Source organism: Drosophila teissieri, chromosome 3L, assembly GCF_016746235.2.
Source record: "Drosophila teissieri strain GT53w chromosome 3L, Prin_Dtei_1.1, whole genome shotgun sequence".
In the NCBI taxonomy this organism is placed as follows: Eukaryota; Metazoa; Arthropoda; class Insecta; order Diptera; family Drosophilidae; genus Drosophila; species Drosophila teissieri.
This window is the reverse complement of record NC_053031.1, coordinates 8,466,502-8,492,417: the sequence shown is the minus strand read 5'-3', so window position 1 is coordinate 8,492,417 and position 25,916 is coordinate 8,466,502. Positions and strand designations below refer to the sequence as shown.

The window sequence follows — 25,916 nt, the reverse complement described above, 5'->3', positions numbered from 1 at the left end:
TCCCTGCTCGCATTTCCATTACCCGTCTCCGGTCATTAGTCATCTGCCAGGCAGATATGCAATTTCCGGTAATTCGTAACTCGACTAGCTTTGCATAAACTCCATAAACTGCCATATTTCCGCTTATTCACCAGCGACCGGCAACAGGGTCGGTCTAAGTGCCCCTGACCCAATCCCAATCCCAATCCCGATTCCGATCCCGACGACGACCCTCGACGAGTGTGACTCAGGCAATTAGCGGAGGAAGTGAGTTGAGGAGTTCAGGACAGCAGGCCCCGTGCAGACGGATTTGTGTCATTAGCGCACTCGCGCAGCTCGCCACTCGTGTCCGGCTTCATGTCCATTTCCATGTTCATTCAGTTTTCGGGCTGGAAAAACCCGGGGAAATCTGAGCAGCGCTCACTAATTGCAAGTTTGTTATCTTTGGGAACGCGCTTAGGCGGCTACCTTACACGCTAGATAAATCTGATAAACAGGCTTACATTTTGCACATGAATCAGACACATAGATTTATTGTTGCTGGTTTTCTTTTTCATTCGTGGTTTACATGTATGTAACTTTTGGCTTACACCGTACGTGGGTTAGATATTTGTTGTGTGCCATGCCACAATTTACAATATTTACGAGACATTTTCTTGTTTATCATCAAGATCAGACACCAAAATGGATTGTTCGTTCCAGTATTCGTAATTCAGCTTGCTATTTCTTGTGTACTCTTCGTTAGTTTATTATAGTTTTATCACAGCTATACGTTTATGTTTATTTGTTAATAATTGTGTTTCATATTGATTAAATATGTTTCTCAATCCGTTTGTGATGCGGCCACAAAAATATTAGAAATTCATTTACACCAAATTGCCTACGAAAGAATACTTAAGAATGAATAATAACATGTATTCAATAAGGTAAGAAGTAGGGGAATATTTCAAGCTGTTTTAGGACAGCTCGAATCCGGTGTTGCTGCTCACAGCATAGCGAAGTTTGTCCCTAAGCGTGGACTTCTTTTGGTAGTTGGGCAGCTTCAGCAGGTTGAAGCAGGTCGACGAGGTGGGTAGGCGGTTGAGTGGATCCTTTTTGCGTATGGTAAAGAAACCGCGAAGCACACTTCCGATTGTGTCGCCCGTATCCTCGTCATCCCCCACCTCCACGCAACGAATCGAGAACGGTGGCTCCAGGTGGGCAAAACCCAGAAGCGGAGGCTTTGAGCAGCTGGTAACAAACTGAAAAGTTTTGTTCAGTTAGTTATTTATGTATGTAGTAATGTTATGAACCACATACCTTTAGGAAAAGCTTGCGTTCCTCCTCCGTAAAATCCTTGGCCAGGATATCCCAGAGCCAACCAACCACGCGATGGGTGTCGTGGAAGCCACCGTAGTAATGTGTATGCTTACGCAGGTCCTTCAAGTCCAAAGGACTAGTATCCCCAGAAATAAGGCGCTGCAATTCCGGTGGCGAGAAAAGGGACAACCATTCTGGATTGACGATGCTGCGGAAGCCACGATTGAAAGCTATCGTCTGCTCACGGATCTGGGTGTTCATGTGAAAGAAGGCCATGTAGTGTATGTAGACCAGCTTGTTGTGGTCATTAACCACACGCGCCTTGCCACCCGGATGCAAAGCGAGAGTGACAATTTTGCCCATCACATCCTGGTCCACGGAAAAGGTAAGGTTCAGATCGGACACATCTTGCTTATAGTGTTTGATGAAGGTAAGACTGCGATATAACTCGTTGTCCAGCGACGGCAGCTCGTCCATGCAGGAGTACAGAGCCTGTTGCGTCTGGCCGAGAAGCTGGGAGAGGAAGAAGGAGGCAAACGGCACGTCCACCACGATGCCTTCGTACACCGCCTTCCCCAGCATGCGGCCCACGAACTCGAAGAGCTGCAAATGATTGTCCTGGACGTAGGAAATGGGCGAAGGATATAATCGCTGATCCGACGTGGTTTTGAATAGATTCAGCGACGGGTCGAACACCTTTTTGATGGTTTCCTCAAGGAATTCCTTGAACACTCCATCCTGATCAATTCCCGCCTCGTGCAGTCCTTGTTGATTGATAAAACGCACGCGGATAACCCCTTTTAGGGCTTGCGTGGGCTGGGCGGCCAGTTGTCGGTATCCATCCTCCACAATACGATCTCGATGAATCACAATCAGTGCGGAGCGAGGCGAAGCGCAAGCACTCTCCGTCAAACCCATCACCGCCTTCTCATTCTGCACGAACTTGCGGAATAACTTCACCCGATCCTCGTGCGGTATAATGTGAGGCATCTTGGCGAGCAGCAGCATGGCGTTCCTCTTGGCCTTTTCCAGGTCGTTGATGAACGTCGAGGGTTTCACCTCTGGTATCAGCCAGTGGTTGGGTGGCGTGAAGGGGCGACGGCAATCGCGGCGGTACAAGCAAAGCATTAGAGTGTGCAGCGAGAGGAAAACCGGATTCTGGACAATGTTCTTGGCACCTGCTGGAGATCGAAAAGTGCATTATACAATTTCATTTAATTAAATATAATTATTGTCTGATTCTATTAAATATTAATTGCTTATTTATAAGTTATTGGTTTAGATTGACATGGAAAAAGTAATTATCAGATTACAGCAGACTTACCCAGAAGATTATCGTTAATAAGTTTGTAGAGAATATTATTTAGGAAGTAGGTCAGCATCACGTAGTCGTTAAGTTTAAAAGGATTCTGCTCCGTGTACATTTCGTATTCATCCAGAATTCTACAGAGATGTTGTTAAAGGTTTAAAAAATTATTGCAGTTTTAAAACCGAATCTACATACGTTACGTAGTGCGTCATGCAATCGCAAAAGAGCATTAGCATGGCGGTCTGTGGCTTCTGCATGTTTGTCTCGGACTTGAGCAGCTCCAGATACTCCTTCATGCCGCAGTTGGGGCCAAGGGATGTGATCAGCAACCAAATATCATATAGCACATTGTCGTTGTAGCAGATGCCAGTCAGGATGTCAAGTTTCATTTGAGAAAGGGTGTTGAGGGCGGCATAGTACATGCCGCAGATTCGGGACACCTGCACCACCGCTGCATTGTCCAGCTTGCGCCACTGCTGCTTAGCCTGCTTGCAGCTCGCCACTCCCATTAGGTTAACACCTCTCGTGGAACTACGCTCTAGGGCTCGACGCAGAAGATTCGATGTTGATGGTTGTTGGGGAGATTGGAACTCGATCCGCTCGTAGTTTACATTGATTTGCTTCAAGAGGTCTCCCAGCAACAGCTTTATGCAGCGATGATCCCACAGCATGTGAAACTGCTTCTTAATCAGGGCCACATTCTGATTCTGTGCAGGCTCTGGACCGGGAGTATGCCATCCCAAGAGCTCGTGCCACTGAGTGAACACTCCCTTGGTGGTCACCGTGTTGGGTATTAGTTCCAACAGCGATGTGGTGGTTTCCTATAAGGATTAAAGTATAAGTTACACAGTAGAGAAACGTTAAACTACAACTTACAGTCAGTAGTGGATAGGCCAACTCCTTGGACTCCCCTTGGCCATCAATGTTGAACAAATTCACTATGTTTCCCAGAAAAGCCAGGGACTTAGTGCCCGGCATGCTCGTGCCGAATTCATCGAACCACTGCACGTCCCCCGAAATGCTAAGAGCCTTTTTAAGCAGCCCCAGAGACGAGAACTGTTCCAGACACTGCGGTACACTCTGGTGCAGATGATAGATTAAAGCGGGCACAGAAAGAATCTCCGACAGAAATTTGGCCAGTAGATTTCGACTAAAGTTGCCATCGATCAAAGGACGAAGGCAAAGCGTAATGATGGCCACCAGGGTGACGGGCTTCACGGACAACTCCTCGCGAACAGTGCCGCGTAGCAAAACGAGCTGTTGGATAATATGAAGTCAGTTAGTAAGCATAGAAAATAATAATAAAGTGATAACCCACCCGCATCGCTTTGTAGAAATCGTGCTGCACCAGATGACCTTGAATATTACAGCAGATTTTTTGCATGGCCGGCTGCACTTTCTCGAACTGGGCATTCCTGAGTATCGCCCAGGATTTGGGCGCCGTGAAGACTACTAGTGTGTGCAGGAAGAGGGCAAGGGACAAGCTGTCGGCATGGTTCTCCGGCTTCAGCTCGGGCAGCAATGTCAGGCAGTTCGTGAGCAGTATCTTGATGTGCGCAATCCAGGGCAGGCTGCGTTCCTTAAAAAGACAGAGGGCGGCATAGGATAGCTTGGTGTTCTCCGTCTCCATTGCCTTGATGATGTAACGACAGATGCGCTCCAAACGCTCCCGGGCAAGCACATCGCTCTTGTCCAGCTTGATCTGGGTGAGGTAGCGGCGGAGCACCGGATAAACGTTGCTGGCCACAAGTTCCAGTTCCGCGTCCTTATCGTCGTTATGCTCAGTGAACATGGCATCGAAATCGAGTCTGCAAGACAGGTTACTAGTAAGGTGGTTACGCTACAAAAGCAGGTGGGCACTTACATGATCCGTTTCTGGTACTTCCTGCGCGCCGCATACCCTTTGAGCGTGGACTGCAGCAGGATGGCCGCCAGCTCACGGCGCTTCTCCAGCGCACGCTCCTCCCGCGCCGCCTTCGTCTGCTCCAGGAAGCTGGTCTTTTGGTTTTGGGCAAACATTTCGCACTGCAGCAGGTTGATGTTATGTTGTTGATGATGTATTGTTGTTGGCGAGGGCGTTTGTTTTCGTTGGGATTGTGGCTGTTCCGGGACGTATTTATCGTCTCAATCACTTCCTCGAGATGAGCGCTATCCCAGAGCCGTGATTCAGTGCATCGCTAGATTTTTTTCTACATCGTAAATCCAGCAAATTGCAAAAAGAAAATATCCTTATTTTGTTCCAATTGGTCTTGCAGTGTGACCGCCCCTGCTTCCTCTTAAATAACCACATATGAAGGCCAATATAAAAAGATCATTTTGGTTGGCTATTTTCTAGCTGAAACAGTGGCTTGTGTCTGCGCTGCTTTAGCACGGCTTCGAACCCAGGGCAGCATTGTTGCACTACTAGGCAACCATCTCCAAGAGAAAGCAATCGATAATTGCTGAGGAAAGACATCGACTGTATCGAGTACACATCGATTTTTGTTCCAGCACTAGCAACGCTGCGTTCGCGTGAATAAATAATTAATTAATTGCTGAAAAAATGGATTAGCTGGCGAAAACATGCATCCGACCAAGTGCAACAGCAGCCGTGCGCAGTACTCAGTAATCGGGCGTTTGTGAGCGTAAGCGCCAGGAAATGTGTGGCTAAAAAAAGTAATGGTTTAGCAAAAACAACAACGCTAAAGCCCAAAAGTGCTAATAAAAAGTACACACATACGCACACCAACCAACACACATAACACACACAGACGCGCGCGCGAGCAAAGGTGAAAATTATAAATTAATAAATACGCGATGCGATCCCATACGATCCGATAGCATATCAAATTAGCGAAATATGCTCGATTCTCGTGCTGATCGAATCAAAACTGTGAATTGCAACAGAAAATAATTTCAAGGTTTGCAGCAGGCGAATAGAAGGCGAAAAGGTAATTGAAAAATAGAACGAATTTTGGCACAAGCGCACTGTAGCTATATATTTTTGTTGTCTGGCCGACCGTGGCTGGGTGGGTGGGGCGTGATTTTGGGGGCCAATCTTGTGTGTTCTGTGTACTGTGAGCTCCTGGGTGTGTGGGGAAAACAACAAAACCCGCTTACCCCGCAGGAGCCCCCTACCCCTCTCCATCGCTCTTCGATAGCCCCACGCCTCTGCACGAAAAAGACGGCAAAGCGGAAAGTGAGTGCAAACGAAAACAATTGAAAGGGGAAGGAGAGTGTGTCAGAGGGAGGGGAACGGGCGTGCCAAATGCCCTGTAATGCTGAGCTCTCTCATGTAATTTACCGCAATTTTGCCCGTGCATTGCTCAGTGTGTCACTCTTACTCGCACACACACCAATGCCGACGAGCGCAGCAAGGTCTCCGTCTGTGTGTGCGTGTAAGTGAGTGCTCTCCCCATTTTCTTGACAGCAGCATCAGCAGAAGCATCATTCCTTTTGGGCTGTCAGAAAAAAAAGGCGCGCGCTCCTTTTCGCCCGTTTCGCTCTGCCTGTCTCGGCTGCATCAGCAGCTCCACCATTTTCTTTCTAAATCGCTGACGCCAGCGCCAATCATTCGCCATCAGCCGCTCCTCCTCCGCGGTGCTCCCCACTGCAGCTTCCAGTGCAGTTCAGTCCAGTCTCGTCTTCAGCTGAGCTTCGCATTGCTAAACCAATTCTTTTGTTCTGTGTGGTTGCCTCTGCAATTTTGCAGATCTAATCAAATATATTCGCAACGTATATATGTAAATAAATGCGTTCGGAATATGCTAAGCGCCTGTGATCGCGACTGCTAAAAGGGCAGCCAAAATACGAAAATATATAAGACCGTGTGAGTTTCCAGTATCCTGTGCGTGTGCGTGTGTGTGTGTGTGTGCTTGCAGTCTTCCAGTCGCGTTTGTTGAACTTCGGTCATTTTTTTTTTGTTGTTTTTGCAAGCCGGTTGGAAAACAACAGCAATTGCAGTGACGCATAACCTCAAAGATCGACCCGGGCATGCACAAGTACCGTTAGATCAAGGCGGGCCAAACTGCTCTTTTGCTCTCTCTCAGTCGCAAAAAAATGAAATTTCATATAAAACGATACGTTAAATAGTAAAGAAGTTAACATCGGTAAATTCCAAAGCATTAGCTGTGCTGTAAATGCAGTAATTGGGTTCCGTTATGTTTTACTGCTTGTTCACACATACAAATATATGTTTGGGTACCACTACCCAGTCAGTTACATTGCCTATGGATTAGATTACAGTCAACCCTCGATTTTGTAAACCGGGACAAAGAATTTTACGTATTCCTTCAAATTTGATTGAAACACTATTTTCGATTTTTTTTAAATAAAATATACTGCTTCCTATTGCTACATTGACTCTCGTATCTAGATTTGTTCAATGTTTTGGGTGCCTACTGTGGAAACACAGTTGAAACACGACAAGAAAAATCGAAGAAAGTCGCCAGAGTAAGAGCAATAATAACAACAACAGCAACGGCGGCAGAAGAAACAAGATTCGAAATGGGCACACACAAGCGATGGCAAACGAAACTAAATGAAAAGTGCGAAACTGTGCAAAAAATAAAACCTAACCAAACTTCTCGCCCCCGCTCTGCTTTCCCGCCCGGAAATCGAAAACCGAACGCCAAGTCGAAATCAACGATTTCGTATTTGAAATGTTTGTTATTTTATTGATTTATCGTCCCTCGTCATTTGCGCCATCAAAGCGAATCGAAGGTGTTATATATTTGTTGGTTGTTTATTTGCTTTCCTGATAAGCCAGCCGACCAAGCAAATGCTAATTTCCATTCGTCAATTACAGATAATTGTTGTTGCCATTGCGCTTGTAAATTTAACAAATTAGCGAAAACTGATTTGATTAAATTCGAACGTTATTTGCTGCTTAAAGTTTATTTTATTATCGCTGCACGGCACTCTAATCCCGAGTGGAGCAATGGCGACAAATCCATGAAATAGGGGAGAAGTGATTGATTGGATCACGTGGTTCGGAATTGGGGTATTTTCCTTTGGAACTGATCAAGTCTGGCTTAACTAGGCTTTAAGCGAATGATACAACTCTTCAACCATAAACAATTTTAACACAATAGCTCAATTATTAATACCTTCCCGTTTTTTTTTACTTGCAGCAACGCAACCAAATAACCACAAAGAAGCCGTAACAAATACAATAACATAAATTATAATAGGCAATATCCCCAAAAAATAAGAAGCAACTAACAACGAGATGAAGTACGCAACTGGAACTGACAACGCGATGACCTCCGGCATCAGCGGCCAAACCAATAACTCTAACAGTGCATCCAACGAGATGCAGCCAACCACATCAACGCCTACTGCAGTCCACAAGGAGGCCACAGCCACGACAACGGCGACATACGCCAATGGCAATCCCAATCCTAACGCCAATCCCAGCCAGAGTCAGCCGTCCAATGCGCTGTTCTGCGAGCAGGTGACCACAGTGACAAATCTCTTCGAGAAGTGGAACGACTGCGAGCGAACCGTCGTGATGTACGCGCTGCTTAAGCGACTGCGCTACCCGAGCCTCAAGTTTCTACAGTATTCCATCGACAGCAACCTGACCCAGAACCTGGGCACATCGCAGACCAATCTGAGCAGCGTTGTCATTGACATCAATGCCAACAATCCGGTGTACCTGCAGAATCTACTCAACGCCTACAAGACGTTCCAGCCATGTGACCTGCTCGACGCCATGTCCTCCTCGTCGTCCGACAAGGACTCAATGCCATGCTACGGCAGTGATTTCCAGATCACCACGTCGGCGCAGTGTGACGAGCGTAAGCTGTATGCCCGCAAGGAGGATATTTTGCATGAAGTACTCAACATGCTGCCACTGTTGAAGCCGGGAAATGACGAGGCCAAGCTTATCTACCTGACCCTCATCCCAGTGGCCGTCAAGGACACCATGCAGCAAATTGTGCCCACGGAGCTGGTGCAGCAAATCTTCTCGTACCTACTCATCCATCCGGCGATCACCAGCGAGGACAGACGATCGCTCAACATTTGGCTGCGTCACCTGGAGGACCATATCCAAGCGGCTGCTGCGGGCCTGACAAATCGCAGTTACTTCCTGCAGCCCTCGCCGCAGCTGGTCGCTGGTGGCAGTTCAACAGGCAGTGGCAGCTGTTCCTCTTCGGCGACCAGCTCTTCGACGGCCTCGTGTTCGTCGGTGGCCTCATCCTCGATGTGCCCCGCAAGCGGCAGCCGTTCCTCACGCACCAACGACTGGCAAACAATCGCCCCGCCCAGCAAGCAATTGCAAAACAAATTGGCCGGTGATTGGCGTGGCAGCGGAGGCGGCAGCTCCAGCGGGTCGATTAATCCACTCTGTGATAATCTTAATGGTATTACCCTGAACGAATTAGCTTCTAGTCAGAATAGCCTCGGCCTGTCGCTGGAGGGCAGCTCTTCCCTGGTCAACGGTGTGGTCGCCGGAGCAGGCTCAATGCTGGGAATCGGTGGTGGCGACGATCATGACACGTCATTTAGCAAGAATGGCACGGAGATTATCGATTTTGACCCTGTCACAGCGGACATGGGCGAGGCCTGTAGTCTGGCCAGCAGTAGTCTTTGTGGACGAAACGGAGGAAATCCTTTAGAGGACCGAACACAACCTCCGCCGAATCTTCAGCAGCAGTTGCTTCAGCCTCCTCCCTACGCCTCGATCCTTATGGGAAACGTGGGTGATCAGTTCGGAGAGATCAACCGGTGGAGCCTTGACAGCAAGATTGCAGCACTGAAGACGCGTCGCTCTAACAGCCTCACCACACAAACGATCTCTAGCTGTTCCAGCTCGTCTAACTCATCGGTGATCACGGTCAATGACAACTGCTCCAATTCAACGGAGAACCTGGCACAGTTTGCCAACAAGCCCCGTAGTTTTTCCTTATCGATTGAGCACCAGCGCGGAGCCTTGATTAACAGCGGTTCCGATACTCGGCTGGATGAATTCAAGCCCAATTATATTAAGTTCCACACGCGCAACGTGGGCATGTCGGGTATTGGACTTTGGCTAAAATCCTTGCGTCTGCACAAGTACATCGAGCTGTTCAAGAACATGACCTACGAGGAGATGCTCTTGATCACCGAGGACTTTTTGCAGAGTGTAGGCGTCACCAAAGGCGCATCCCACAAGCTTGCCCTCTGCATCGACAAGTTGAAGGAGCGGGCCAATATTCTTAACAGGGTAGAACAAGATCTGCTTACGGGACAAATGGAGCTGAGCACGGCTGTCGAGGAGCTAACAAACATTGTGCTGACACCAATGAAGCCTCTGGAGTCTCCGGGACCCCCGGAAGAAAACATTGGATTGCGTTTCCTCAAGGTCATTGACATTGTGACCAATACGTTGCAGCAGGATCCGTATGCTGCCCAGGACGACGAGACATTGGGAGTGCTTATGTGGATTCTGGACCGCTCTATCCACAACGAGGCATTCATGAACCATGCCAGTCAACTCAAGGACCTGAAGTTTAAGTTGTCCAAGATGAAGATTTCCATGGTTCCCAAAATGCATCACGTTAAGCCAGCCGGTGTCGGGCCAAATAATGGGAACATTAACAAGCCAAGGTATGTCTTTGGATACTGACAAAAATTTTAAAAGTTATGTAACAATGCATTGTGTTTTTTAGATGGAATGGTAAGACTCGCAAATGCGATCCCAAAAATGGCAGCAACGATAGGATTAACAACCGCAAAAACTCCAACGACATGCTGAACTTCTCGCTAAATTGCCTGCCACACCCGCTGCCCCATCATTCGCAGCAGCCTCCGCCGCCTCTGCCACAGTTTGACTACAACGGCTATGGCGGGGGCCCATCCCATCAGCCGCAGTACAAGAGCTCCTCGTACCCAAGCTTCATGGGTAATCCCCAGCAGCAGCCACCACCACCGCCGCCCAGTAAGGCGCACCATCACGCCCAGCAAATGCAACAGATGCTGCAGCAACACAACCACTTTCCAGCGCTGCCTCAGCAGACGCCACCACAATCGCATCGCCGGTCGCTAAATAATCTTATTCTGGTGGCCGGAGGTCCGCAGCAACCGCAGCAGTTGATCTTCAAGCCCGGTCAGGGTGTACTCACCAATAACGGATCAAACGACAACCTGGGATTGGAACGTAACCAGCAGCCGCAGCCGCAGCAGAGAAAGCTTAGCGGAGGAGTTTCCAGTGCAGAGCAACAACCAAAGAAGACAATGGCCGCTGTTGTGATGGTTAGTAATCCAAATCAGAATCAGGACCAGCACGATCAGCCCCAGCTCCTGATCAACAACAATAATAACAACAGCATGCTGAACAACAATTTAATTAATCAGCAACAGTTGCAACTGTTGGCAGCAGCTGCCGCCGCCGTGGGCAGTGGCAGCTGTCTGTGCTCCAATGGTGGTGGTGTAACTGGTGGTGCCTGTGTCCACAATCTCTGTCACCAAAGCAGTAAAAACAACAACCGTGCCGTAGATCATTGCCTGTCACAGTCACCATTGGTCACCCTGGGCATGTCGCCCCATGTCACCGAGTACAAGATGAACGACTTTAAAAGCCTCGAACAGCTGGAGACGTTGTGTCGCCAAATGACTGAACAGGCAATGAACTGAGAATGCTTCTCGGCTATCTGAGTTTTAAAATCATCGTAATGGCGTTAGATTGAGGCTGCCAGCAGTTTTTGTGTTCACTTAGCTTTGAGCCGTGTTTGAAGTTTGATTTCATAACGAACATAAATGTTTTTATATCTAGATATTTAAGATTCGTGTCTATGTTTGTGTCGCGTCAAGTTGTCCACCCTGCGTCTCTTTTCACATCCCGTTCTATAACCGTTTTTAGTTAGTAAGACGATAGTTTGTTTTAATGTTAAGTTTATTAACTGTGTGTCAAGGCGCCCCCAAAGATATGATCAACTGACTCGGGCTCGCAGGACCAACGGCTGGCCGATGGACTTGTAGAGCCCATTCTGCACTCCCCGACGGAAATTGCATGTCAGCTGTCAGCGGGGGCGTGGCATCTTACTGTCAATGTTATTAATGTATAGGTTTCGTAAATGTTGTCGCCATTTGTATAGTTAAACTAACAAGCCACGCCCCACAACATAAACACATCGCAACAACAGAATACAGTAACTTCTCTCTACCTAGGAAAATTTGGCCAAATTTGATCAACATTTTACGCTATTCTAACCCTAATCACAACATCGACTATTTCACTCACTATCAACAACGTCGCCAAATGAAAGAAATACCCCGATCTAAACGACGACGAAAAAAGTTTATCTAGTAAAAAAAAAATTATAAAATGAACTCTGCATCGTGACCATGAGACTGACTAAGATTACTTTTCGCAACTATAAAAAACTAGAAGGAAGAAAGCTGGATGGAGAGGGAATTGAAAAGTGAGAATTGAGAAACGAGAGCTGAGAATTGTTTGCGCGAATCAAAACTAGGCTTGCTGAATGAAGTAGTAGTCACATAATGGATATGTTTATATATACACGTACACATTATTTATTTTAAATTAAAAGGAACATATTTGCTGAACCGTAACTGCACCAGAGGAAATCGCAACGGCGGAAACTACCACTAGACTAAACTTTAACAGAAAAGAGTTTCAATGTTTCACTGTTTGTGTTTGAGAATCGGAACCACATATTGTATTTTGTATAATTAAGCGTAAGCCAAACTCATGTATTGCATACCGATCATGATCACCATTGTCATTAATTAGACTATCTCTACTATTACTATTATGTTTGCTTTAGTCAATTGTTTATCATGTAAATGGCAAGCCAATCACTCGATATGTTACGTTTTAGTTGTTTTTTAAACATTATATATATATTTATATATACAAATGTATGTCGCTACGCTTAGGTTCAAACAAAAAAAAACGACGATGGGCCAAGCTGAAAAAAAGAAGGCAGCCAAAAAATATTTACCTTAAGAGCGTAAAAAACGTAAAAAAGTGTAGTCTAATTGTAAATGTATAAAACCGAACAAATGCATGTGTAAAACTTGGTTGGAAATGTTTTTGTTTTTTTAATTTTTCGTCGATATTTCCAAGATTAATTTGTTATCAACAACCGCAACACTGTAAATCGCTGATGCTTTTATTTAATAATAAAAACCTATTGTACGGCCAGTTGGGATACAAAAATAATCGAAACCTAATTGTCAAACTTTAGCGAGTTCAAAACGATCCACAAACTGAATGGTTTATTGTAAAGTGCAACTACTCGTAGACGAATGTGCATAAGTCAGTTAAATGTTCGCAAACTTATCAAAATGCGAGCATAAACCAAGCGTGTACCTACCCACACATATACACACATACAATACCTACATATATTTATTTTCAATAAATTATTTCGAGATTTAAAAATACCCATGCTGTTTACCTAACAACCCAGGTTGCCATGCGTCTCCACTTTTGTTGTCCGCCGTAAAACAACTTCATACCGAGGCCAGCCTTCAAACACGTCAAACGATTTTGTATAGTACATACAAGCCTAACTTTTCCGGAGCAAAAATTATTAGCTTTACAGAATGAGCCGACATCGCTTCAACAACGTGCAGATCAAGGCTTTGCCTGGAGGTCTGATGGCCCACCACGAACCGGAAACGGATGGCGGGCCGTCCAGTTCGCAGAAGCTGCCCATGTGGCCCAGTGAGCGCATTCCTCCTGGCGGCGCTGGGGCCTTCCACTCGGCCAAGGTGGAATATAGCAAGGAGACAGCTGATCTGATCCGATGTAAGTGGGTTTTGGGCATGTCAAACATCTAAGGCTTTCCGAAGTGCACTTCACGTACGGATAACCTTTCACTTAGTGCTTGTCAAGGAGTCCAAGATGTCGATGATGGTACGCAAGCAAATCGATGAGAGCCTGCGCAATGGGGAGCCATTGCCCCTTCCCGAGCCGCCGCGTCCCAATACCAATAACGATCCTGACAAGGAGACACTAGCTATTTTGGATCGGGCGCGTAATGCCAAGCGTAAGAATCTACGGCAGATCGAGGCGAGCGGAGCTTACAAGCAGAGTTACTACCGCCCGCCCGCGGACAACCGGATGCAGGGAGAGAAGGCCAAGTCACAGCTGCAGTTCACCATGGCCGGGACTCATTTGCCGGATCCGGCAATCAAGCCGCGACGTCGTCCACGTGAAGAGCAACTGGTGACGGAGGAGGATCTCATAAATGAGCGTAAGTTGGAATATTTACAAAATTAAAAAATACTCATCCATTGCGATGCGATGATCTTGCAGTTTTGGACCAAATCAACGAGCGTGCCGAGTGGTTGACGGAAATGGAGTCCATGGGCCAGGGCAAGAAGTATCGTCCGGAGATTCGCGACCAGATTTCCGAGCGTCTACGTCGCATTCAGGCGCTGGAATCCAAGATGAAGATGAAGTCCGACGGCGGCTTCCGTTTCGTGGACTAAATGTGTTAAGGTTTTATGATTTCTTTGGGGCGCGCAAATCAAATAAATAAGTTCCAAGATTCACTTGAATTTTACGGGAATTTATGGTAACACTCGATTAATAAATAGCTTTATTCAACTTATTCGCATTCGTATAATTTGGATTTCGTTAAATTTTCCTTCGATCTGGCACATATTTAATACACACTCATTATAACAATGCAAGAAGCCCAAACTCAAGCACCTTTGACTTCAGATTTTGGCAAAATGAGTATAAAGTACAATATTGAAAATTCAAGTGGTTTAATTAAAAGTACCGAATAAATTACTGGATTATTAGTTTATATGTATATAGAATATACGGCCGTATATATCTGGACCTACGCACTACATTTTGTATATATATATATATGTGCACTCATCTGTAAGTTCAGAGTAATGCTCCTCCATTCAAAAATAGACTTTTGTGACCTCAGTTTGTGCTCAACCTCGGATTCAGGGGATGGTTGTGTTTAGCACGACGGCATGTGGCACCGAAACTCGCTGGCTGCTTCTGCAAACCGATTCCGGATCAAGTAGCCGCTTATCACCTCAGCCACCTCGTGTGGACGGTCCTCGTGTACGGCATGTCCGCACCGGGCCAAAACCTGCATCTGGAAGCGACCCTGCATCTGTCCAACAGTCAGGGTGCGGTCCAGTCCATCGATGCTGGCGAGAAGCAGTTGCTTGGGCAGGCGCAAGTTGAGGAACTTATCGCTCAGCCCCGAAAACCAGCCCACCCAGTACTTCTCCGACTTGGACAGATCAATGCGCCAGGTGTAACTGAGAGGCAATCAAATAATAATTGGTTATTTGCCTAAAATTAAATAAAATGGACTACGTACTTTTTGGCCGCTTCGGTTGTCGATTTGGTCGTGTTGGGCTTCTTGAATTCCGTGCCAGCTGCGGCACTATCTGAGGAGCCATCGGCGGCGTCATCGCCCGGCGGTGACGATTCTTCATCCTCCGAAATGCTAAATGGATTGGGAAACATACTGTTGTGGTGGGCCTCCTCCAAAACATCATCTGGTAATGGCAGATCATTCGTTGCCAGTTTGTTCGTTGTACAGCTGCGTGGGAGAATTGAATTATTATTATTTTTCTGGCAATTCCGACCGTCCCACTCACTTGATTATCTGTCCCGGCATGGACACTTTGGCGCTGTCCACATTGCGCACTTGGCCGCTTCGGATGCACCACTCGATGGCATTCGGAATACTCTGGAAATACTTTGGACGGGAGCGCAGAAAGCTCTGCATGCTGGCCAGTGCCTCCATGGCAGTGCCCTCCACAACATCGATGACGGTTATTCCAATCAAGTTAGGTACCAGAGCCATGTGGGCAAAGTGGACGGCGATGGCGCCGCCCATCGAGTGGCCAACCACAAAAAGCTGCGGCACTTCCTCGGGATAGAGCTTCAGGATTAAGTCTCCGATGTCCCTGTTCAGAATATTGTAAAAAGTATTATAGATATTTTCAAATACTTAAAGTACCTACAAAAGCTTAATAAAATACTTAAAATTAATAACTTAGTTGAAATATTTAAAGTATCTACAAAAGCTTAATAAAATACTTAAAATTAATAACTTAGTTGAGTAATCATTCTTAAATAAAATAAATCGACCTCATTTAAGTACGATGCGCTACTTTTATAAATAAAGAGCTTATGCAAGTTTACCCTGATCGTTCATAGAATTGCGAGGAATTAAACTTACTTTGCCAGCGTATCCGCGGAGAGATCGTCCTCGTCGTCCACCTTGCTGTCCCCATGACCTCGCAAGTCGATGCACAGGCACTGGCAGTGGATCATGCTGGTCACCTCAGACTTGAATTGGATATACATATTAAGTTTAATCAATTGAATATTAGCGAATTACTCACACAAAAGTGGGCCCAGGTGAGGGCCGAGTAGCCACCGCCGTGGAGCAGTAGGAGAACTGGACCCGGCTTCTCCGGCTGCTTGGTCCGATAGATGCGGAAGGTGCGATGCTCATCCACCGTGACGTCCTCCTTCTCCGCGAAGAACTCGTTCCACATGCCCGGCTTGTAGTCGCGGATGCGCGACTTCTTGAACGAATCCCTGCAATTAGACAAATTAGCCAAATTGGGTAGAGATTGCGTACTCCCCATTCCAGTCGCAGAATCTCCCCTGCACTTACGCTCTGCCAATGCGCCCGCCAGGAATTGTGGGTGGCAGCTTGCCCTTCAGCATCGTGCGCTGTAAACTCGACATTGATTCGATTGTCCTCGCAGCGGGGTCAACAGGTGGTGCTGCTACGGTGCAGGTGCAAGTGGTTATTCGCACAGTCGTTTCTCGCAAATATCCGTTTTCGAAAACAAAAAAAATAGTTCCAATCCAACGATGATATATTGCAGTGTGACCGTGAGCGAGAAAACCGACACTGACGCCAGCTGGCAGCCCTGTTTCAAAAGCTTTATTTGGCAATGCCTTTGTCTGGCAGCGCTTCACCCTAACAGTCAACATTTCAAATTCCAAATCGAATACATATTTTTAGCTTTTGCAATAAAACACGAAAAGCCTTATACACACTGAAAAGATCAAAACCCTGATTGAAGAGGCTTTATCGTTTATTATTTTAATTTTAATGTCTGTACATTTTAAGCATTTATGTATTTCAAAAGTTTATCTACGGAAAAAATGAAGAGCAATACGAATATGCCCCTTATCAGCTCAGTAAATACTTCACATTAATGGCAAAATAATAATCAAGGTAATGGCCTTTCGTTAAGTGGATGCCAAAAACACCTTTTCAAGCCGACGAAATTTGAAAACCAGTTTTTTGGAATGCAAACAAGAAAGAATTCATATTTTATGAAGATGTTTGACCCATTTAACGGTAAAGACAGCTACTTATAAACAAACAAAGTTCTCAACAAGTTGCTACTGATATACACAGTGCAACCTCGCTAACTGGGAATCTGAGGTTTCTTAGGAGTTCTCCGAGAATCTTAAACTGAGCATCCATGTTTAAGTACATCTACAAGTGTGCTTCCTGATAAGGAAGCACCACTGTATTGCTCGTAGTATTCTGGACTAAGCAAAAACGGAAACGGCACGGGCCGGATTGCTCAGTTGCTTGATGGAACGCGACGTGCTCACACCGAAAACTAGAACTCCCCTCTGATAAGACAGCTCCAAGTTATTTTGACCTCAAACGGAGAAAGATAAGACATTCTTGGGTATGTATCGGCAAAAGTGTAAAAATCTTAACTTTACCCCTTATAAATCTGTTTATTTTGGTATGTAAACAAAAGGTAAACTCAATACAGGTTAAGTTTATGGTTTCAAGATAATATGAAAGTCATGTTCGTTATTAATGGTCTATTTATATTATGCGGCATTAAGTTTAGGCGGTGGTGCTTACGAAAAACAATTACCAGCTAGAGACTTGTATGAAAGAATGATTTACTGATTTAGGACTCGGGCCGGTATTAATAAATATATATAATTATAGATAACTATACAAAATAATATTCGTATCCATTCCGCATTTCAAGAGTTACGGCTTTTGCAAACCTGGCAACTCCTAAATAACAGCTGTTGGCTGTGGCCCTCTCGCTCCCGCACGCCCTTCCTTTTCATTTGCCGGCAGAAATTGCACTTTCGTACTTGTTTTTTGCCCAATTAAGCGCTCAAATTGGCGTCAATCTAATGTTTTAGTGACTCTGACGCCGTTTCCCCAACTGATAACCGGAATGTTAGTACATCACTTTGTGTGCTAATAGCTGTTTGGACATATTGATAAGGTGAGATGGGTTGATAAGCTAATTTTTTGCACAACACAGGTGCAATTGTTTTTCCCTGGCTTCGGCTATTTGTTTACGTATGTAAATTTGTTTTTGCCCATAAATTTAGATTAACCGAGTTGCGACACGTTTACGGTTCGTCGACTGCGAAAATAATGGCCATTATTAATGTTTCGCCCGCCCGCAGGTGAACATGACTGCCAACGGGAACGGAACTGCCCAGGTCTTGGGTGCCGGCATTGAGATCGTGGCCCAGCAGAAGCTCCAGCCGGAATCCAAGATTTACGAGCGCGTGCAACAATTGAGCGCCTTTTTCAAAGAGCAATTTGGAGCGGATCCAGAGTTTATCGTTCGCGTGCCAGGAAGGTGAGCAGTCCCACTGGTGGTGCACATCCATAGAACCTTATCGATACCATCTCCTCTGACTGCAGGGTCAACATCATTGGCGAGCATGTGGACTACTGCGGCTATTCGGTGCTACCCATGGCTGTAAGTCAGAGCATTTTCCTGGCAGTGGCCAAGAATCCGAGTGACAGCCAACTTCAGCTTAGAAATCTCGAGGCAGCTAAGTTTACGGGCTACGATGCGGATCTCAAAACGCTCAGGTGGGTGAATCATAAAATGATAATTACCGGCCTTAGGCACTAGAAATTTTTCCATTTAATTTGTTATAATAACAATGTCAGCTTTAAAGCGGTATCTAATCGAACTTAGTATTGATATGTCCAAATAGTATTATTCTTGTATGCGGATTTTAAAAATGAGATTATTCGTAATCCCTTGCAGGATTCATATTTTTGTTGAAATATATTTTGGAATCTTAATAGCTTTCCTTATTTGCCATTTTAGAATCGAGCTTCCGAAAAGTGGTGGACCCGCTTGGTACAACTACTTCTTGTGCGGCATCAAAGGAATACAGGAGAGTCTAGGCAGCCAGTGGAAGCCCATAGGAATGCGCATTGCTGTGGACGGCAATGTGCCCTTGGCGGCAGGACTCTCCAGTTCGAGTGCCATGGTCAGCTCCGCAGTGTTGGCCACCGCCCACGTCCAGGGCAAGAAACTAGATCGCAGGGAGCTGGCTTCCATTTCGGCCATGTGTGAGCAGTATATTGGCACGCACAGTGGTGGCATGGATCAGGCAATAGCCTATTTGGGCAGAGTTGGCTGCGCCCATCACATCGAGTTCCATCCCAAGCTGAAGGGCACTCCGGTGACCTTGCCAGCGGGCAAGTGCTTCGTTGTGGCCAACAGTCTGGCTCAAAAGAACAAGGCTGCTTCGTCGGACTACAATGAACGAGTGGTGGAATGCCGACTGGCCACTAGATGGCTGGCCAAGCGCAAGGGTTTGATCAACTGGGAGGACATTGTGCGCTTCATCGATCTGGAGGAGGCGTGCCAAATGGATAACGCGACTTTCGAGAAGTTGATTAAGGACAACTTAACGAAGAGCAACTACACGCGAGCGGATATCTGCAAAGAGCTGGGAGTCACCGAGCAGGAACTGGAAACAAAGTTCCTATCCGCCAACACTCGGCACATGGAGCAGTTCAAGCTGCGTCAACGTGCTCTGCATGTTATTCAGGGTAGGTTAATCATTCACAATCAGGATTTCAGATTTAATCTGAAATATTGCCTGTACGTTAAGTTTATTGATCACCAAATGAATAATTACGCTCAATTAATAAGACGTTGACATTCATTTATTGTCTGAAAAACGTCAGATTTTAGCAAATAATATTGAATTACAAGATTCGTTTTCAAGTTTGTAACTTTGTTTCCGCCTTACAGAATCCGGTCGCGTGGCCAAATTCCGGAAAATTTGTGAGGAACTGGCCGGCGGAGCCAACAAGGAAGGTGCAAAACAGCTGGGTGAACTTATGCGGCAATCCCACGAGAGCTTGAGGGAGCTATACGAATGTTCTCATCCGGATGTGGAGCGCCTAATTGCCATATCAAACCAGCAGAACGTTAGCGCGCGAGTCACAGGAGCTGGGTAAGAAAGCTTATATCCTAGTGGCACTCCAAACATAATCAAATGTTGTTTTTCAGTTGGGGCGGTTGTATAGTGGCCATGTGCGATTCCGTACAAGCAGCTGATGAGTACATAAAGGCTTTAAAGCGCGATTACTACGCTCAATTGCCAAGCCATCTCCTGGAGCGTCATCAGCCCAACAACTTCAGCGAAGTGGTCTTTGCCACACTCCCAGGAAACGGAGCCGAGTTGTATATACAATGAACGCTTCTCTAGCATTTTAATCCAACTTTTATACCAAAATCACCCTATCAGTCACTATTATCCAACGGTCATTTATAGAAAAAACATTTAATATGTATAGTACTATGTACAATATATTAACAATTTACGAGCTAAAATACAACAAGGCACGTGGGGAACGGAAGTCATCTGGCTTAGTGAACTGCTATCTATCTGCTACTCAGGTAGCCGGCGTTCTTGAAGAGCTTGTACACCTGTTCGCGCGGAATTTTCTCAGCCTCGCGATGCACCACCGCCATTTCCTTCTTCGTAAGCAGGGATTCCTTGGCCAGGTTGGCGGCAATCACGGGATCATTGTAGAACCGCGCACTCTTCGACAGCTCAGCCGGCAACTCTGACTCCCACTGGGCATTTCGCACCACCGAGGGATGGGCATCGGCAGTGGCATATCCCTGGTACTGGTTGGCCGGCTCGTAAGCGTGCGCAACCGGCAGACCCAGCGCCTGGTGGTAGAAGAATTGGGCCCGAATCGAACTCATGGCCAGAAGCAGGCATCCAGCGAGCAGCGTTACTTGGCAGGCGGTCGGCATGATTGACTGCAGGAGGGGAGAAAAGGAGCAGGAGCTGGCATTATTGTCCAACGTTCTAATAAAGCGATACGGACAGATTTATTGCCGCTGGTCAGTGGCAGTTTTTAATCTACAAGTCGGCTGTCAGTTTCGTGCGTCATAAATTATGTACGGGAAAATCAATTATCGCATATGGCCAATGGCCAATGGAGTGGGCAACGCGGAGATCTTGGCTCAAACTGTTACAGTTGCTAATCCGTGAACTTTTTTTTGCAACTGGAACTGGCTTTTTTATTGATAAGAATTGGACTGGCCGCGAACTAAATGGCGAGCTTTATTTGTCAAGCGTAGAGTGCTCCAATTTGGTCTGAACAAAGCAATCGTAGCTTGAGATAAAAGTACAGTGGTCTCGCTAGGACTCTTCTTGGGTTTTAATAGCCTCTTGGTCTAAGGTACAAAAAGTACACAATATTATTCTATATTCGGTTTTACAAATTAATCATGAATCTTAAATGGTGTTGAAAGATATATTAATGTTTGTTATCTAAAAAACGTCATTAGAAATGAAGTTTATTTACATCAAGATTTGGTTTGATATATTTACTTCGAAATCCTTGAAAAGGTGACATTCGTTAGATATTATACACTTTCTAATTCTTTCTAGTTTTTAACGATCACAGCCACTGTACTTGCATTTTTATTATGCGCCATTAAATGCATTTACATATTCCAAGTCCAAATTGATACGTTGATTCAGCCAAAGTCAAGGTTACGATCCCACACAACCGAATTGGATATTGGTTCTCCAAAAGCACCCACTCGCACAGCACAGCACACAACACACTCACTTTGATATGGACTTATTTCAGGGGCTAATCCTCGAGAGAAGCACTTCAAACGAAACTGAAACTGGAACACCTGGGTGAAGTTGAGACTGTAAACTGATCATAGAATATCGAGACGGCGAACTTTTATTCGCTTGCCGTTGAATGCCACAAAAACGAGTTGAACTCAAGTTTGTGAGTCAACCGATTTTCGAATACCGCTCAACGTCGCTTCTGAGCGCCGAGAATGAGTCAAGTTTTTTCAGACCAGGCTGCTTTACATTTTATTAAATTAATTATGGTCGAAGCCGAGTGGAGTGGAGAGTGGAATGAAGTGAAGTGGGGGGAGGGACTGCAATCTGGTACAGACTGACCTAGGCCTAGGCGCTCAGATCGGGCAATTAAAAGCAATGATATCTGTCTCCGTTTCTCATGCTCCATAAAAGTGCCCCCCAAAAAAGGTCGGATTGCCAGCCGGCAGCGTTACGCATGGCAAAAGTCGCACAGATATATATCTTCGTGCACCATACACCAAATACATATACTCGGAAAAACAATGGCTCGACGAGAATGGATAACTCAATTGGGTTTGCATTATTCAGAGGTTATTAAACACAGCACAGAAGTTAAGTTAAGAGGATACTCTTAAACTTTCATACAAATAAGAAAACTTAAGCTTGCTATTCGACTTTTTGCAGAATTTAAGATATTTTCAATTGGCATAGTGCTATGTAAGTATTCTTACAACGAATGCCCGATTTCGTGCACTGTACAGGTAGTACGGCGATTACAATGATTGACAAGTTTGCTCAGAATCCATGTCCGACTCAATCCGAGCTTTGTGCGATTTTGAAAGTGCCGATTGACCCTGAATTTAATGCTGAATGCTGACTGAGCCGAGCTCGCTGGCTGCACATGTTTGACCCTAATTTGCCACGGGTGTCGGACCAGCATATATCTGGGGTTATTCAACCGATCAGCTTAGGCGGAAGCATTACCCCGGAGTTGCCTGCACTGGATTGGAATTGCCATAATCACATGCCGGATGGCAGCCTTGAACTTTCCCGATCTCAGGTGCGTATCTAGCTTGGCCTGCGATTGGTATTTACATTGTTTGGCTTTCGAGTTCGCCTCGTCTCTCTGGGAGTGGTCTCGCATTTATTGGCCGTGGCAGATTTGATATTTAATTAATGGCCATTTAGCGGCTTTGTAGATGCATATTAAATAAACAAATTGCCTGGCCCCTGCATTGTTGACTGCGGCCAAAGTTAATGAGCTTGGTCTTTGAACTTTATTAGGCTTTGTCTGCGACCGAAATTTCAGCGGAACTCTGTGATTGTACGTAAGATGGTTATTTGTAGAAATTATGAATTCATATATATCGTGGGATTTGCTGTTCACATCTCATAATCTTGGTTTCAAAAAGGTCTTATTCCCAAGTCAACATTTTACAAAATAGAATAAAGTTAAAGCTTTTAATCATGAACCAACTATTTGAAGTCTTTTATAAATGTTAGATGTTATTTTTAGGCAATGACTTAAGGACCAGCTTAATTTCGGCCACTGATGTTTTCTAGTTACAGTGGCAGTACTGTGGATGCTTCCAAAAAACGAACCCCTTTTATTACATACATATGTATGTGCTTTTCGCTTAATTTTTATGCGCATTGCCTCGACCCACACGCAGTGCCTGCCAAGGACGGCCAATGCAATTTCAAGTGCACGAATTGGTGGGCCAATGCAAACGACTCTCGACTGCTCGGCCGACGCGGCGTATGAGCAACATCCGCTTTGGCGGGGCGGCGCATTAAGTATACGCACCCGAATTCGAATCCAAATCCGAGTCCGAGTCGAGTGAAAGTGCATTGCGGTGACCCTGAACGAGAGTCAGCCTGCCACCTCCTACCGGCTTTCAAAATGCAATTTCAAATTTAGAACTGAACGACGGGCCGAGAGAATTGAGCGCATTGTTGATTCTCCTTCTCCGCGGGTTCTCGCTGCGATTCTCACTGCTATTTGGGGCTCTCTAGTGGGTTTCCATTGCACTTGGACTGGCAGTCGACGTTTGGCAGTTTGGCGGGCGGTTGGTTTGCGGCACATTTCGCACACGTTTCGCATAGGTGTGCTATAATCAACTTTTTGGCCAGCGGAAATTGTATAATAATTACGGAAAAAACTGACCTGCACTCAATTTGAATTTGTGTCAGTGCTAGAAAGAAAATGCTGCAGCGGCAGAAACCAACTTCTAGCAAACGATTTGGCAGCAGCCCTCCAACACAAACCATTCCTCATCGCTCAGCCAAGTGAAGTGGATAGCATGGCTTTGGCAGCGGCCCCAACTGCAGGTCCTTCGCATGGCGGCTTGGCAATGACCGTGAATTTGGCCGGTGGCTATGATGGCACCAATCAATACGAGGAGAACGCGGAGCACCTGCGCCAACTGTTCAGCCAGAGCAAACTGGTGTCCTTTAGCATTGCCCACATCGCGTGCTCCGCGGGCAGCAGCAGCGGCGACAACTACATGTCCGTGGTGAAGCGTGTTACCATCACCCAGGCTCCAGGGGCAGGCAAGGATCAGGATCCGGAGCTGGCTGGCAGTGAAATCGGTAAAATAGTTTATAAACACTAGGCGCCATTGATTTTCTTTTTTCAATACCCTGCAATCGAGTTTGAATTAGAGGTAGTACTCTTTGCTTGCTCGCATAGTTTGGAAAATGTTGTTTCACATTGTTATTTAGTCGACGCTGAGACGTTGTTGAAATATTATGTGTACTTGTAGTTCATTAAGTAATATTTATTTTGTACCCTGCACAGAGTATAATCCAGTTCAAACCTTAATTGCAGCGATATTAGCTCAAATGTTTGCCCGCTGAGCGGCGGCGTCGAGTGGGTTGACCTTGTTACGCGCATTCTAAATGCATTGCACCCATACACCCAGGCGTATAAGTAATATAGATTTGCTAAAGGTCAGCACGCACACTCACACAATCGCGCGCTCGCGGTAGAGAGAGAAAGAGCGAGCAAGAGTCGCCACTTCGCTCTCACGCACGCAAGGCCAGCGCAATTCATTCATAAATAACAATTTTAGCTGGCGACGTAAACAAAAGTCAGCTGTTCGCCTCAGCCGCTCTCACAGTTTGTTTTGCTCGGCATTTCCTCCGCACTCCCCCCCTTTTTGCGGACAACATTTTTCAGATAACACATCTCTTTGATGATTTAATACATGAATCCTTGTAGAAAGAACGCTGAATTATTTAGCTTTTCAATTGAAAATTTAACTTTTTTATGGTTAGTCACGGTCATTGTCAAGCGGCAGATTGCGAGCCTTTCGCGCCGGCAGCTCTACCGGTGCGAGGAGGCCTTCAGCAACGAGATCAACGCCTACCGGCATTTGGCGCCCCTGTTGGCAGCCCACAGTCGCCACCAGCTGTTTCCCGTGTGCCACATAGCGGAGAGTCAGGATCGGAGGGGTCCGGAAGGCGGCGAGCCCATCATTGTGCTTCAGGACCTAAAAGCGCTGGGTTTTCGCATGAAGGATCGTCTGGCGGGCTTGGAACTGAGCGACTGTCTACTAGTGATGAAGGTGAGTAAAAGAATGTACACATAGTCAGCAAGCCATAGTTATTTAGTGTCAACTATTTGCAGAAACTTGCACAATTCCATGCTGCCTCGCTAGCCGCCCAAGAACTGGAGTCATCTTCATTCACCTTTCATGCTGGACATCTGCAAGAGATTGTCTACTGCGATGAGGCGACGGACTTTTACGCCACCATTCTAGACACCTCCGTGCAGCAGGCCCTGGAAAGTCTAGACGGCGCCAATGCAGACGACTGCTTGACCAAGCCCATTCGCTTGCTCAAGGAACTACGTTCCAATCTGTTTGAAAAACTAAAGCACGAGATTAATGCCACTGCGGCGGCTCCAAACAGTGTGATCTGCCATGGTGACCTTTGGGTAAACAACATTATGTTCCGTTCTGAGCCAGAGGAGGTGATCTTCTTCGACCTGCAGGCCATGCGCAAGTCGTCACCTGTTTTTGACATTCTCCACTTCATTTACACCAGCACGAGAAGGCCACTGAGGGATGTGCACACGGACACCCTGCTGGCCGCCTACTCGGAGGCACTGAGTGAAGAGCTACGGCACCAGCTGGGGAATACAACCGCTGCGGAAAGGGTAGAAGAGCTATGCGAAGCATTCTCATTGCAGCGTCTCAGTTCGGATTATGTGCGTCAGGTGCACTATGGACTGGCCATCGGCATGTGGATCCTACCAGCTGTAACCTTTGATCCGAATAACATACCCAATCTGGACGTGATGAGTGAGCAGAATCTCACGGGCAAGGAGATTAAGTGCACGCAGATGCTGACTTCCGAGTACCATATGCGCATACGGGAGTTGGTGATGGAATTCTACGAACTCGGCTATCTTCACATGCAAAAGTAAACGTTGTAAGAGTATTCATAGTAATTTAGTGATAGATTTAACTTATTAACTTTAGTGTTCGC

The 25,916-nt window shown here is 46.1% G+C and overlaps 7 protein-coding genes across 14 annotated transcripts; 4 read left to right on the top strand and 3 right to left on the bottom strand.

Moving 5' to 3' along the window:
- Positions 1-488: 488 nt before the first annotated feature.
- Positions 489-4,879, bottom strand: LOC122618178 (ubiquitin-protein ligase E3B). Of its 2 annotated transcripts, none has more exons than XM_043794398.1 (7): positions 4,452-4,879; positions 3,906-4,395; positions 3,464-3,844; positions 2,783-3,408; positions 2,603-2,721; positions 1,279-2,456; positions 489-1,220 (listed from the first exon to the last, which is right to left on the bottom strand). In XM_043794398.1, the coding sequence occupies exons 1-7, from the start codon at positions 4,604-4,606 to the stop codon at positions 936-938; spliced, it is 3,234 nt and encodes a 1,077-aa protein (XP_043650333.1). In that variant the 5' UTR covers positions 4,607-4,879; the 3' UTR covers positions 489-935. The 2 variants fall into 2 exon arrangements, with proteins under 2 accessions (XP_043650333.1, XP_043650332.1); XM_043794397.1 differs by having other exon boundaries at positions 490-1,220; positions 1,279-2,459.
- Positions 4,880-5,075: 196 nt separating this feature from the next.
- LOC122618177 (protein Smaug) lies at positions 5,076-12,603 on the top strand. 3 transcript variants are annotated; one of them, XM_043794395.1, is made up of 4 exons: positions 6,128-6,395; positions 7,699-10,159; positions 10,222-10,804; positions 11,720-12,603. In XM_043794395.1, the coding sequence occupies exons 2-4, from the start codon at positions 7,797-7,799 to the stop codon at positions 11,759-11,761; spliced, it is 2,988 nt and encodes a 995-aa protein (XP_043650330.1). In that variant the 5' UTR covers positions 6,128-6,395; positions 7,699-7,796; the 3' UTR covers positions 11,762-12,603. The 3 variants fall into 3 exon arrangements, with proteins under 3 accessions (XP_043650329.1, XP_043650328.1, XP_043650330.1); XM_043794394.1 differs by lacking the exons at positions 6,128-6,395; positions 11,720-12,603 and adding an exon at positions 5,076-5,517 and having other exon boundaries at positions 10,222-11,683; XM_043794393.1 differs by lacking the exon at positions 11,720-12,603 and having other exon boundaries at positions 6,101-6,395; positions 10,222-11,682.
- Positions 12,604-13,024: 421 nt separating this feature from the next.
- On the top strand, positions 13,025-14,083 carry LOC122618180 (UPF0193 protein EVG1 homolog). The gene is made up of 3 exons (XM_043794400.1): positions 13,025-13,328; positions 13,405-13,776; positions 13,839-14,083. Exons 1-3 carry the CDS (start codon positions 13,124-13,126, stop codon positions 14,012-14,014), a joined length of 753 nt encoding a protein of 250 aa, XP_043650335.1. The 5' UTR covers positions 13,025-13,123; the 3' UTR covers positions 14,015-14,083.
- An 11-nt stretch (positions 14,084-14,094) lies between these two features.
- On the bottom strand, positions 14,095-16,425 carry LOC122618179 (protein phosphatase methylesterase 1). Its single transcript, XM_043794399.1, has 6 exons — positions 16,192-16,425; positions 15,914-16,112; positions 15,748-15,857; positions 15,161-15,472; positions 14,878-15,102; positions 14,095-14,815 (listed from the first exon to the last, which is right to left on the bottom strand). The coding sequence occupies exons 1-6, from the start codon at positions 16,263-16,265 to the stop codon at positions 14,506-14,508; spliced, it is 1,230 nt and encodes a 409-aa protein (XP_043650334.1). The 5' UTR covers positions 16,266-16,425; the 3' UTR covers positions 14,095-14,505.
- Positions 16,426-17,098: 673 nt separating this feature from the next.
- LOC122616067 (N-acetylgalactosamine kinase) lies at positions 17,099-20,199 on the top strand. 4 transcript variants are annotated; one of them, XM_043791333.1, is made up of 8 exons: positions 17,138-17,233; positions 17,715-17,800; positions 17,910-17,935; positions 17,988-18,166; positions 18,232-18,405; positions 18,650-19,383; positions 19,589-19,793; positions 19,850-20,199. In XM_043791333.1, exons 4-8 carry the CDS (start codon positions 17,994-17,996, stop codon positions 20,034-20,036), a joined length of 1,473 nt encoding a protein of 490 aa, XP_043647268.1. In that variant the 5' UTR covers positions 17,138-17,233; positions 17,715-17,800; positions 17,910-17,935; positions 17,988-17,993; the 3' UTR covers positions 20,037-20,199. The 4 variants fall into 4 exon arrangements, with proteins under 4 accessions (XP_043647265.1, XP_043647268.1, XP_043647267.1 ...); XM_043791332.1 differs by lacking the exon at positions 17,910-17,935; XM_043791330.1 differs by lacking the exons at positions 17,715-17,800; positions 17,910-17,935 and having other exon boundaries at positions 17,099-17,233.
- A 13-nt stretch (positions 20,200-20,212) lies between these two features.
- Positions 20,213-21,518, bottom strand: LOC122616068. 2 transcript variants are annotated; one of them, XM_043791334.1, is made up of 2 exons: positions 21,433-21,518; positions 20,213-20,611 (listed from the first exon to the last, which is right to left on the bottom strand). In XM_043791334.1, exon 2 carries the CDS (start codon positions 20,603-20,605, stop codon positions 20,225-20,227), a length of 381 nt encoding a protein of 126 aa, XP_043647269.1. In that variant the 5' UTR covers positions 20,606-20,611; positions 21,433-21,518; the 3' UTR covers positions 20,213-20,224. The 2 variants fall into 2 exon arrangements, with proteins under 2 accessions (XP_043647269.1, XP_043647270.1); XM_043791335.1 differs by having other exon boundaries at positions 20,213-20,639; positions 21,433-21,453.
- A 1,976-nt stretch (positions 21,519-23,494) lies between these two features.
- Positions 23,495-25,914, top strand: LOC122616034. Its single transcript, XM_043791274.1, has 3 exons — positions 23,495-24,014; positions 24,702-24,991; positions 25,054-25,914. The coding sequence occupies exons 1-3, from the start codon at positions 23,726-23,728 to the stop codon at positions 25,852-25,854; spliced, it is 1,380 nt and encodes a 459-aa protein (XP_043647209.1). The 5' UTR covers positions 23,495-23,725; the 3' UTR covers positions 25,855-25,914.
- The last annotated feature ends 2 nt before the right edge of the window (positions 25,915-25,916 follow it).